Source organism: Cervus elaphus, chromosome 19 (genome assembly GCF_910594005.1).
Source record: "Cervus elaphus chromosome 19, mCerEla1.1, whole genome shotgun sequence".
NCBI classification, from domain to species: domain Eukaryota; kingdom Metazoa; phylum Chordata; class Mammalia; order Artiodactyla; family Cervidae; genus Cervus; species Cervus elaphus.
In genome coordinates, this window is record NC_057833.1 from 46,453,311 (window position 1) to 46,465,872 (window position 12,562).

At 36.5% G+C, this 12,562-nt stretch overlaps 1 protein-coding gene across 3 annotated transcripts in view; it reads right to left on the reverse strand.

Annotated features, from left to right (window-relative positions):
- Nucleotides 1-12,562, reverse strand: part of ACAP2 (ArfGAP with coiled-coil, ankyrin repeat and PH domains 2) — a 156,359-nt gene that overhangs the window by 20,191 nt on the left and 123,606 nt on the right. For all 3 annotated transcript variants that reach the window (XM_043873743.1, XM_043873744.1, XM_043873746.1), the window contains 4 exons: nt 11,280-11,380; nt 10,582-10,687; nt 1,747-1,955; nt 1,347-1,416 (listed from right to left, as the gene is read on the reverse strand). In XM_043873743.1, the coding sequence (XP_043729678.1) occupies nt 1,347-1,416; nt 1,747-1,955; nt 10,582-10,687; nt 11,280-11,380 (486 nt within the window). The remainder of the gene's footprint in view (nt 1-1,346; nt 1,417-1,746; nt 1,956-10,581; nt 10,688-11,279; nt 11,381-12,562) is intronic.

Below are 12,562 nucleotides of genomic sequence, written 5' to 3' on the forward strand. Positions count from 1 at the left end.
CACTGAGTTCATATCTACCCACAGTTGATGCAGAAATTAGATTTCTAGCTCCCACCCCCCACTTACTTCTTTGAATTCATATCAATTTATAGAATCTATAGAAATAGGGCTCTATCATATGAGCCAACTTATCGCTTCCATTTAGAGGTTTACACAATAATTCCACAAAGAAAACTTTTTTACTTTACATAATTGAAAGGATTGTGAGTTTATCTATGGATTAAAATAAAAACACAAATGCATTAAGAAATACAATTTTCATACAGAAATAAATGTAGAATACACTACAACCTTTAAGCTAACATTTTTTACAACAGGTAAACTGAACAGTGGGAATTAAAATGGGTACACTATCAATCAGTATAAATTTTGAAAGTCTTGGGCTTCCTGGTAGCTCAGATGGTAAAGAATCCGCCTGTAATGCAGGAGGCCCCAGTTCGATTCCTGGGTTGGGAAGATCTGGAGAAGGGATACGCTACCCACTCCAGTATTCTTGGGCTTCCCTGGTGGCTCAGCTGGTAAAGAATCTGCCTGCAATGCGAGAGACCTGGGTTCAATCCCTGGGTTGGGTAGATCCCCTGGAAAATGGTAAGGCTACCCACTCCAGTATTCTGGCCTGGAGAATTCCATGGACTATAGAGTCCATGGGATCCCAAAGAGTTGGACACGACTGCGCAGCTTTTACTTTCACTTATTAGAAACCCAGTTGTGATCTAAAATTATTTATGACACTTTCATAGATACGAGTCCTTACACAGGGAAAAAGGATGTCTTAGTTTGATGACTACTACCCCTGACAAATGTAAATTTTCAAATGTGCCTATGCTAAAATAATGCAATAATAACATGATATACCAATCTGTTATGCAGCTATGACAATATCTCATATTCTTAATAAAAATTTATATAATTACAAAATATTAAAATTAAGGCACAGAATCTAATTTTCGATAAAACATAAAAATGCATGGGTGCTAGTTTCCTTGAAAAAGTGAACTGACATACAATTAAGAGTGCTACTTAAGCTTAGAACTTAAAAAAAAGACAGTAAGAAAACACCAGATTTGCCAAAATAACATCAGATATATTCCAGTACAATTTAATTCACTGTTAGCATTGAGAAACTCATACATTTGCAAATCCAGATTCTAAAATATTGACTTTTGGGGACTCCCTGGTGGTCCAGTGGTTAGGACTCCGCCCTTCCACTGCAGAGGGTACAGGTTTGATTCCTCGTTGGGGAACTAAGATCCTGCATAGCCAAGTGGCAAAAGAATAAATAAATTTTAAAAATCTTGCCTTTTATGTGAAAACATAAAATATTTTAAAGCCAATATTTATTTTACCTTTAAAAGTTCAGGCTCCCAGGTATCTAAAGTTAAAGATCGAACTTTTGAGAAATGAACTCCAAGACTCCTAAGTCGGAAAAAGAAAAGACTGCATCAATATACATAAAACTTTCAAGTCTCTATTTGCACATTATGCAAGTTATTATTCTATCTTAATGTGACACAGTCTCTAATACAGTCCTCAACACATATATAAATAGGGATAGATCTTCTCGTTAATGGTGAATCAAAGTCCTCGAAATCACTTCACAAACCAGAATTTTATCCACTTCATAGAAGGTACAAAGACACAAACTGGCAGCCAAGTTAGGCAGGAGGGCAAGTCCTCTAGCCATCCGGACACAAGAGCTCACGTGTGTTTGACCAGAAGCCCCTCACCGCAGGCGGGCACACTCACCGATGGATCCCGGAACACTCGATGCACAGAGTGATGCCCAGGTTGATGCTGGCCCACCGCGGGTCTGCCAGACCACAGTCACAGCAGCTGGCGTTCCCCGGGATACACTGGACTCGCTGCAAGGCACTTTCTCCTTTTAACAGCTTATCTTTCGACTCATTTCCAGAATCCAGGCTCCCTGTGGATGGAGACGATTTCTTATCCAGCTTCTAAAAGAATTAAGATTTAAAAAAACAAAAAAGGACTGTAATACTACATTGCACACTACATGCTCCAAACAAAAGCTTCCAATCAACAATCTGAAGGCCTATTATGGGCCTAAGAAGGACACTGTTCTAAACACTGGGGGTTCAAGAATGAAAATATACAGGATCTGCCTTTAGTCTTATATGGAGAAATACATTAATAATAAAAAAATAACCCAACACAATGGTTGTATGTACAAGATAAAAAGGCAAAGAGAAAGAGGAACAGGAATTTAGCATGCAGGATGAGAGACAGAGTACACATGAGACTACTAAGACTCAAGAATAAAATAAATACTATTTTATACCAAGTTTTTCCAAGGTATTCAATGAACTGCAAGCAAGTTGTTTCAATTAATGCAGTGAATTACTGAAAATGGCATGGCCTTTTACTAAAGAACAGATCAAATGCATAATTATAATTACAGAGTCAATCAACAATATAACGCACAATGTCTAAAAGCTCATGAGAAACCAGGAGAAAAGCAAAAGGTGGCAGATAAGCAAAAAACTAATTTTTTAAGTGCACAGCAAAGACTATACCAATAATGACCAAGTACAAAAACGGAGTTTGGGGATCCTATGCAAATAAACATACAGCCTAAAAAGTCTTTTGGTTTAAAAACATTTCAACTTTAATAAGCCAGTATTCTAGAACAGAATTCACACAAATATAATCTTGCCTTTCTTGAAAACTCAATTCAACAGCCGTTAAGTGTGGCTAAGCAAAGAAAGCATGGGGATATGGTATTACAGAGAGGACTGAGCTGGGTGAGGAGCATACCCTCAGATGAGAGTGACCCCAAGGAGGCTGTTGGTGCCCAAGCAGGAGAAGAAGGGTTTCTGCACAGGGAGACAGTCCAACAGAGGAAACGAGAGCCTGAAGACAGAGAGGAACCACCAAGCAGTAAGGCCGCCCAGTGTGAGGTGTTAAGTCTAGCAGGTGGGAAACGGCAGCGGAGAAAGCATACTGGTCACATACAGGGGGACTGAGCATATAAGCAAATCTGCTAAAAATAAACAGAAGTCAGATTTCTTACTTCAGACAAAGGAGTTATTTATATGAAAAGGGAGAAAGAACAAACCCTGTTGTATTACATTAGGACTGGAGATGACAACAGGCACCCTAATGGTTTTAATATAGATAGATATATAAAGTAGTACAGATGTAAATGTGTATATACACATGTATATTCCCTTACCTTGCTTTCTAAAAACTATCCCCTATGCAAAAGAACTAGTGTACTTTGGAGAAACTGATTTCAAGGCTAGTGCAGAGAAAGTACAAGAAGATGAACTCAGAACATCTCATCATACTAGAAGGTAGGGAAGAACTTCAAGACTGTTGGGGAAATGTCAAAAGGATACAGAATCCAGGGCTCCACCTGAAAAACGAGTCAATTTGAGCAACAAAACAAATAATGATAGTAATGAATCATAATACATTGACTAAAACAGGGCTGTATCCTCATATAATTAAATTTAAAATTTGAATAGGAAAGCATATTTACATCATCTCAAAGTACATATTTCCCATACATACAAAATACTATTACAAAGACAGTATTTCAGTAGAGATGTCTAGCAGGCACTACCTTAATCAAGTGATCAAAGTTAACATCACCAAAAATGGAACAAATCAAAATCTCAGGCCACCTGAGAGGATGCAGTGAGAAGAACACAGCATCATTTATATAATATTCCTACCAACAAGAATAACTTTGTAAGTAAACGTATCAACAATGGGGGATATTCTACAAAAGTTTGCAATCTTCAATACAATCAAGGTCAAGAAGGTCAAAGTAAAATTGAGGGACTATTACTAACACTGAAGGAAACTGAAGAATCAAGACAACTAAAAGAAACCTGTGCTTCTAGACTGGATTTTTATGCTGTAAAGAACATTACTGGGACAACTATTGAAACTTGACATTTGAGAATTAAATGGTAGTAATGTACCAATGCTCATTTCTTGATTATGATTATACAGGAGTAATGTCCTAGTTGTGGAAAGAACTCACTAAATTAATAATGGGTGATGTAGAATATGTTAGCTGCTTACTCTGAAATAGTTCAAGGGAAAAATTGTTTGTATTACTTGGAACTTCTCTGTAAGTTATAGATTACTTTAAAATTAAAAAAAAAGAAATAAAACCTGTTATCCAAGCGTATTTGATAATGTGAATTAGCTCGTAAGCAATTATCATACAGAAAAAGGATGTCAATGCACAGACGATGCTTGTTCACTCTCAGTATTCCTTTATTAGCTAATGCTTTGGCACCAAATTAGAGAAGCTGAAAGTAAAGTACAGTAACACAGGAGAACCTGGGCTGGACACTTCAAGGAATACGGGACTGAAAATGACACCCATCCTTCATTCTTCCTGGCTCATTTTGGCCATGTGCTATGACTTGAAAGTGTTTACTACACCATTCTCTCTGATATTTATGTGTTCTGCACATGTCACCAAAGCCTCAACCCTTCTGCACCCGTCCTTTAAGCTATCTTCACCAATTTTTAAAGGTAAGTCCTATATGTCCTCTATACTATAGTGTTTATTTATTAGGAATTCAACTGTGCTAATATTTTTATTGCGATTTTAAAGTTCCTAAAATTATTCAAGTTACAAACTTAGGTAGGTTTTAGGTTGGCCCCATCTCTATTTTTCTTATAATCCCTACTATTTCTGGTGTACGACTCTGCTAACACAGTTATCTCAGCCATCCACTAGCTTCTTCATCAATATGATCTGGATACATATCTAAATTTGTTCCCTCTCACAACTCCGCTAAAAAATAGAGAAATTTTTAAAGGCATCACCTGAGTCCTTATTGGACAAAGGTGTGATAATTTGAATGTGAAAAAAGAGTAACTACCACAATTAATTGGGACCCATTATGTTTTTAAAAATCCATGAATTTATAATGATATCCCCCAAAACATTTATCTGTCCCCACTTCAGGTAGCTAATAAATCAACCAAATGTGAAAATTAAAAGCAAAAATTTAAGCATCTCTTATTAAACTAACTAAATAGCGCCACTGATGAAGAAAACTTTATTTTACATAAGAATGCAAGTTAATAAATGGATATGGGATGAAAGAACTAGAAAATCATCATTTTGCAATTCCCAATAAAATTACAAATTCAGCTACAAAACTATTAAATGAATGGTTGATGGGGCCTAGGCTTTATAGGGTTAAAGTAAGAAAAAGATTTGTTATACAAAGCAATGAAGTATTAATAGACTGGGAACAAGAAAGGAAATGTAACATGACAATGAAGGGATCACACTGTCATCTCCCTAATCCAACACGTCTGCTTTATCTTCACAAAGAAGATTTTAGCATTATCAATGGTTGGGTAACAATATTGTATTTCTCTCATTGCAACATGAAGTATACACATCACCTATATTGTAATCTATGACAAGGAATTCTACTGGAAAAGAAAGCCTAATCTTTCCAGCAAGTCATAGTCATGGGGAAAAAAAAAGGAACTATTCTAGATTGAAAGACAAGGAACACTGGACTAGATGCAATGCCCAGTTACAAAAAAGATCCTACTCTGTAAAACAGGTGGTAAAAGACATTTTTAGGACAACTGGAGACATCTGAATAGACGGAGTTACAGCTAATATTCAGAAATTACTATTTAGTGTAGAATGACATGATATCTGTAATCTACTTTAGAAACTTTCCCATTCTATTGTTTTCCTCTATTTCTTTGCATTGATCACTGAGGAAGGCTTTCTTATCTCTCCTTGCTATTCTTTGGAACTCTGCATTCAAATAGGTATGTCTTTCCTTTTCTCCTTTGCTTTTCGCTTCGCTTCTTTTCACAGCTATTTGTAAGGCCTCCTCAGACAGCCATTTTGCTTTCTTGCATTTCTTTTTCTTGGGGATGGTCTTCATTGCTGTCTCCTGTACAATGTCACGAACCTCCATCCATAGTTCATCAGGCACTCTATCAGATCTAGTCCCTTAACTTTATTTCTCACTTCCACTGTATAGTCATAAGGCATTTGACTTAGGTCATACCTGAATGGTCTAGTGGTTTTCTCCACTTTCTTCAATTTCAGTCTGAATTTGGCAATAAGGAGTTCATGATCTGAGCCACAGTCAGCTCCCGGTCTTGTTTTTGCTGACTGTATAGAGCTTCTCCATCTTTGGCTGCAAAGAATATAATCAATCTGATTTCGGTGTTGACCATCTGGTGATGTCCATGTGTCGAGTCTTCTCTTGTACTGTTGGAAGAGGGTGTTTGCTATGACCAGTGTGTTCTCTTGGCAAAACTCTATAAGCCTTTGCCCTGCTTCATTCTGTACTCAAAGGCCAAATTCGTCTGTTACTCCAGGTATTTCTTGACTTCCTACTTTTGCATTCCAGTCTCCTATAATGAAAAGGACATCTTTTGGGGGTGTTAGTTCTAGAAGGTCTTGTAGGCCTTCATAGAACTGTTCAACTTCAGCTTCTTCAGCGTTACTGGTTGGGGCATAGACTTGGATTACCATGATATTGAATGGTTAGCCTTGGAAACGAACAGAGATCATTCTGCCGTTTTTGAGATTGCATCCAGGTACTGCATTTCAGACTCTTTTGTTGACTATGATGGCTACTCCATTTCTTCTAAGGGATTCCTGCCCACAGTAGTAGGTATAATGGTCATCTGAGTTAAATCCACCCATTCCAGTCTATTTTAGTTCGCTGATTCCTAGAATGTCGACATTCACTCTTGCGATCTCCCGTTTAATCACTTTCAATTTGCCTTGATTCATGGACCTAACATTCCAGGTTCCTATGCAATATTGCTCTTTACAGCATCGGACCTTGCTTCTATCACCAGTCCCATCCACAACTGGGTGTTGGTTTAGCTTTAGCTCCATCCCTTCATTCTATCTGGAGTTATTTCTCCACTGATCTCCAGTAGCATACTGGGCACCTACTGACCTGGGGAGTTCATCTTTCAGTGTCCTATCTTTTTGCCTTTTCATACTGTTCATGGGGTTCTCAAGGCAAGAATACTGAAGTGGTTTGCCATTCACTTCTCCAGTGGACCACATCTGTCAGCCTTCCTCAGCAAACAATGCAAAGAAATAAAGGGAAAAAATACAATGGGAAGAAAATTAGAGATAACAAGGGAATATTTCATGCAAAGATGAGCTCAATAAAGGACAGAAATGGTAGGGACCTAACAGAAGCAGAAGATGTTAAGAAGAGGTGGCAAGAATACACAGAAGAATTGTACAAAAAAGATCTTCATGACCCAGATAATCACAATGGTGTGATCAATCACCTAGAGCCAGACATCCTGGAATGTGAAGTCAAGTGGGCCTTAGGAGCATCACTACGAACAAAGCTAGTGGAGGTGATGGAATTCCAGTTGAGCTATTTCAAATCCTGAAAGATAATGCTGTGAAAGTGCTGCACTTTATAAGCAAATCTGGAAAACACAACAGTGGCCACAGGACTGGAAAAGGTCAGTTTTCATTCCAGTCCCAAAGAAAGGCAATGCCAAAGAATGCTCAAACTACCATACAATTGCACTCATCTCACACGCTAGTAAATACTCAAAATTCTCCAAGTCAGGCTTCAGCAATATGTGAACCGTGAACTTCCAGATGTTCAAGCTGGATTTAGAAAAGGCAGAGGAACTAGAGATCAAATTGCCAACATCTGCTGAATCATAGAAAAAACAAGAGAGTTCCAGAAAAACATCTATTTCTGCTTTATTGATATGCCAAAGCCTTTGACTGTGTGGATCACCACGAATTGTGGAAAATTCTTAAAGAGATGGGAATACCAGACCACCTGACCTGCCTCTTGAGAAACCTGTATGCAGGTCAGGAAGCAACAGTTAGAACTGGACATGGAACAACAGACTGGTTTCAAATAGGAAAAGGAGTACATCAAGGCAGTATATTGTCACCCTGATTATTTAACTTATATGCAGAGTACATCATTAGAAATGCTGGGCTGGAGGAAGCACAAGCTATAATCAAGATTGCATGGAGAAATATCAGTAACCTCAGATATGCAGACGACACCACCCTTATGGCAGAAAGTGAAGAAGAACTAAAGGGCCTCTTGATGAAAGTGAAAGAGGAGAGTGAATAAGTTGGCTTAAAGCTCAACATTCAGAAAACTAACATCATGGCATCTGGTCCCATCACTTCATGGCAAACAGATGGGGAAACAGTGGAAACAGCCGCAGATTTTATTTACCTGGGCTCAAAAATCACTGCAGATGGTGACTGCAGCCATGAAATTAAAAGACGCTTGCTCCTTGGAAGGAAAGTTATGACCAACCTAGGCAGCATATTAAAAAGCAGAGACATTACTTTGTAACAAAGGCCTGCCTAGTCAAGGCTATGGTTTTTCCAGTAGTTATGTATGGATGTGAGAGTTGGACTTTAAAGAAAGCTGAGCACTGAAGAATTGATGCTTTTGAACTGTGGTGTTGGAGAAGACTCTTGAGAGTCCCTTGAACTGCAAGGAGATCCAACCAGTCCATCCTAAAGGAGATCAGTCCTGGGTGTTCACTGGAAGGACTGATGTTGAAGCTGAAACTCCAATACTTTGGCCACCTGTTGCAAAGAGCTGACTCTTTTGAAAAGACCCTGTTGCTGGGAAAGATTGAGGGTAGGAGGAGAAGGGGATGACAGAGGATGAGATAGTTGGATGGCATCACCAGCTCAATAGACTTGGGTTTGGGTGGACTCCAGGAGTTGGTGATGGACAAGGAGGCCTGGTGTGGTGCAGTTCATGGGGTCGTAAAGAGATGGAGGACATGACTGAGCAACTGAACTGTAGAAACTTAAGGTTTTTTAATTTAAAAAAAAGCAAAACATTTATCCACAAGAATAGGGATAACAGAAAAGAAAAGAAAATTTGGGGAGCTGCAACAAAATTTGGGGAGCTGCAAAGTGGCTGGATGAATGGTAACAGAATAGACCAAGGCAAACTCTAAGGAAATAGTAAGAAAAATCTAAGAGTTCATCAACTGACATCACGTAATAGACAAAAGGCTCAAGGATTTGTACCAGTTAATCTTGGAAGTGGGGATGAAAAGTAGGAGAAATTATTAAGAAGAAGTTAGATCAAAGGTCCCCTCCCCAATGCTGCCATTAGTGAACTATTCACTACAAAGACACAGAATACATACAAAGAATGACAAGACATATAAAGACATACAAAGAAATACAAGAGGTTCATTCACTGAGAAGGAAAACAGAAGTGACTAGATGGCATTTACCTAAAAGGAGGTAAGCACAGGATTAAATGAACACATACATAACTGAATGCTGGGTCCCTCAGCAATTAACTCCCAGCCAGCCACTGACCCATACACAGGAGAACAGTGAGTCTTTTCTGGGGAATCTTAGCTGAAAAGACTCCAAAGATCCTAACTCGAATTGTTACTCAACAAATGGTCCACACTTCGGTGAAGCTCACAGTCAGCAAAGCCTATGTTCTTACAGCACTTGCAACCATGAGCAGATAAACAAGATAGCCAAGGAAAGCCTCTAACAAAATGGTTCTCAACACTGCTTGAACAGAGAAATCACTTATTAGTAGAAAGCTTTTAAAAATATTGATGCCTGGGTCCCAACTCCATTCAACTGTTCTGGGGTGGTACCTAATCACCGGGATTTTTTAAGACTTCCTGTATTATCATACTATGCAGTCAAGTTTAATAAACACAACTCTTAACACACGCACGACAAAAAGAACAGGTTGATGTATATAAACGTTCAGTAAACAAAAAGAAACTCTTCAAAATTAATATGTGCGAGCACAACTGGAATATTCAATAGAAGGTTTGGAAGACTAACTGTTAAAATCTCCCAGATTGCAGAGCAAAAAAAAAAAAAACCACACAAAAAATAAGAGAATCATAAGACCAGTCCAAAGATTTCAGAAAAAGAAAACAAAGAAATTGGAGAGGAGGAATAGTAAAGATTGCTAACAAGAAAGACTCCAACAGCAACTCTGTTAAATTCTTATTAAAATTAAAACTCTTATTAATATTAAAACTCTATTAAAATTCTTAATAATCACTACCAACCTAAAAATTCCACACTTAACCAAACTAACAAATGTGAGGATAGAATAAAGACATTTTTCATTTCTTAAGACTCACTCAAGGCCTTGCTCAAAAGAGTCTGTAAACTCACTGGGTAGCTAATGCCAGACTACAACCCTAGACTCTATATTCAGCTTATCTTCTCCAGGGAGATTTCAACTAAAAAATAATGAGCTTTCTTTTTGCTCTTCACCCAGTTTTAGTGTTTACCTTTCACATTCACTGTTTTATTAGATTAATAAAGTATTTGAGGAAAAATACTTGCATCAGAATACCTGAGACACATATTCAAATACTGGATTAAACATACACTGAAATACTGTAATTAAAGGAAAAGTCAAGAGAAATAAACAAGAAACTAAGTGTATACTTTAAAAATAAAACCCATTTCAATACCAAAAAATCGTCCTCCATAAAAAAAGAATGTTATAATCATGCAATGTTGCAATTAAAATGAAAAACTTTGGCAAAATATCACTTTGTATTGCAATACTGTTTACTAACCTCTGATTCATCACCCTTCTCTCTGTAAGCAGTAGCAATACTGGTCTGAACAGCCTTAATCCATGCCTGGCGCAGTTTTTCAGAATCTGCCTGAAGCATACAACTTCTAAAAGGAAATAACATTTTTTTCTCAGACACTAAATTAACCCAAAAAATAAGGTTTATTTTTTGTCAACTTTGCTATATAATAATTTTCTAACAAAAAATAATGTGTTGAAAGGTTTTATTTCACTATCTTTAGGTAGTATGTTCATAAAGAAATCAAGAAGCCAATGAAATAAATTACCTACTGAAAACAAATCACCTATTCTGTGTATTAAAAAAAAAAACTTTAAATTTGCCACATAAAATAACATTAATATTTTTCATTGGGTAGACATATGAAACAACAAGTTATCAAAGAAATTTATCTGATATATGACTTCAGCTCATTACCATGACAGTTAAAATGTTTCCATATAGCCATAGTAATCATCAGAATTTAAGGACTATGATACTGCATAAAAGTTACATAAATATCTGACTTGTAATCATTAATATGTGTGTGATCATTCATAATTCAAATTTAATTTGAGAACACTTTTTTCCTCTAGCTCTTACAGTCACAACTGTAACAAATCTTTCTGTATTCTGGAAAGTTCTTTAAGACAACCTATAGAAACACAAAAACAACTCTCAAATTCTTTAGAACCACTCACTTTGTTGGAGAGACCACCTCAAAGCAGAATCGTCGTTCTATGTCCTCACAATGTTTCACTGTGCAGAGCCTGAGATCCTCCACCACCACAGTGGGATTATCCTACAACAAGGAAACAAAACTCCTGTATTTATCAGCCTAGGCTTTAAATATCACTACCTATAAAAATATACTTAAAAACAGTACTTGGAAAAAAAAACAGTACTTGGAATAAATGGTCTAATTTTAAAGGTTTATATTTGATCTTATTTTAGATCAGAAATAGGAGTTATCAACATAGATATAACTAATTCTGTATAAAGGTAATTATGTCCTATTAATTTTATCTGCCTCATAAAACTGCTGTATAAGAATTAAATGAAATAGTTCATATAAACTTAGTCCAACACTTCACAGTCAATTAGCAGGTGCTCAATAAATGTTAGCTTCCTGTTAATTTTCTTCCATTTTCTTTCAAATCGATTTTTCTCCTGATTCCCACTCACATATAATAAAAGCCACTCTCCTCCAAAAAAGAAGCCTTTCACGAGTCTAGTTTTAATAACTGAAAGAAAAATAAAAAGCTTATACATGCTTCTTAAAATATCTAAGAAAATGAGAATTTTTTTAATCATTTTTTAGTACTTTATTCAAAACCAAGCTTATCAGGGTAGAAAAAAAACATGAACTGAATAGTTAAAGAATTTGTATGAAATAAACCTGCTACCATAGAACCTAGCAAGTAAAATTTCACATTATGTCATCTCAAGAGGAAAGTAGGTGGGTATTTGAAATTTACAGTTGAACATATTATTCATAAAGGTTAATTAGGTAAAAATCAAATCATCAATTAACTAATAGTTCTTTTCTCTAATTATCTTTAACATTGTCAAGTCACATATAATCTCATTATACCTTTCCATTAAATGAAAATACCTCACTCTTAAAATCAGGCTAAAGAAAACAAATAGATAAAAACAATATTAACAAATTTAGAAGTTTCTATTTAAATTAATTCAAGCTTATATTTTAATGTAATTGTTAACCCTTCTCTATTACCACTTTTGGTCGTAAGGTGGTATTTCTTAAACGCAACCTTTCCTTTAGCACCAAAACAGTATTAGGGAATTCCTGTCTCACAAATGGACAAAGAAACATGTGAAGAAATTTAAGTAGTAATCCTGAGACACACAACAATCCATCTCAAAGACAGGAATTAAGAATTCAGTAAACAATGTTGATACTTTCCACTCCTGAGTCCTATTATACATATCCAAACATAAAACTAACAAATGATAATTTTGC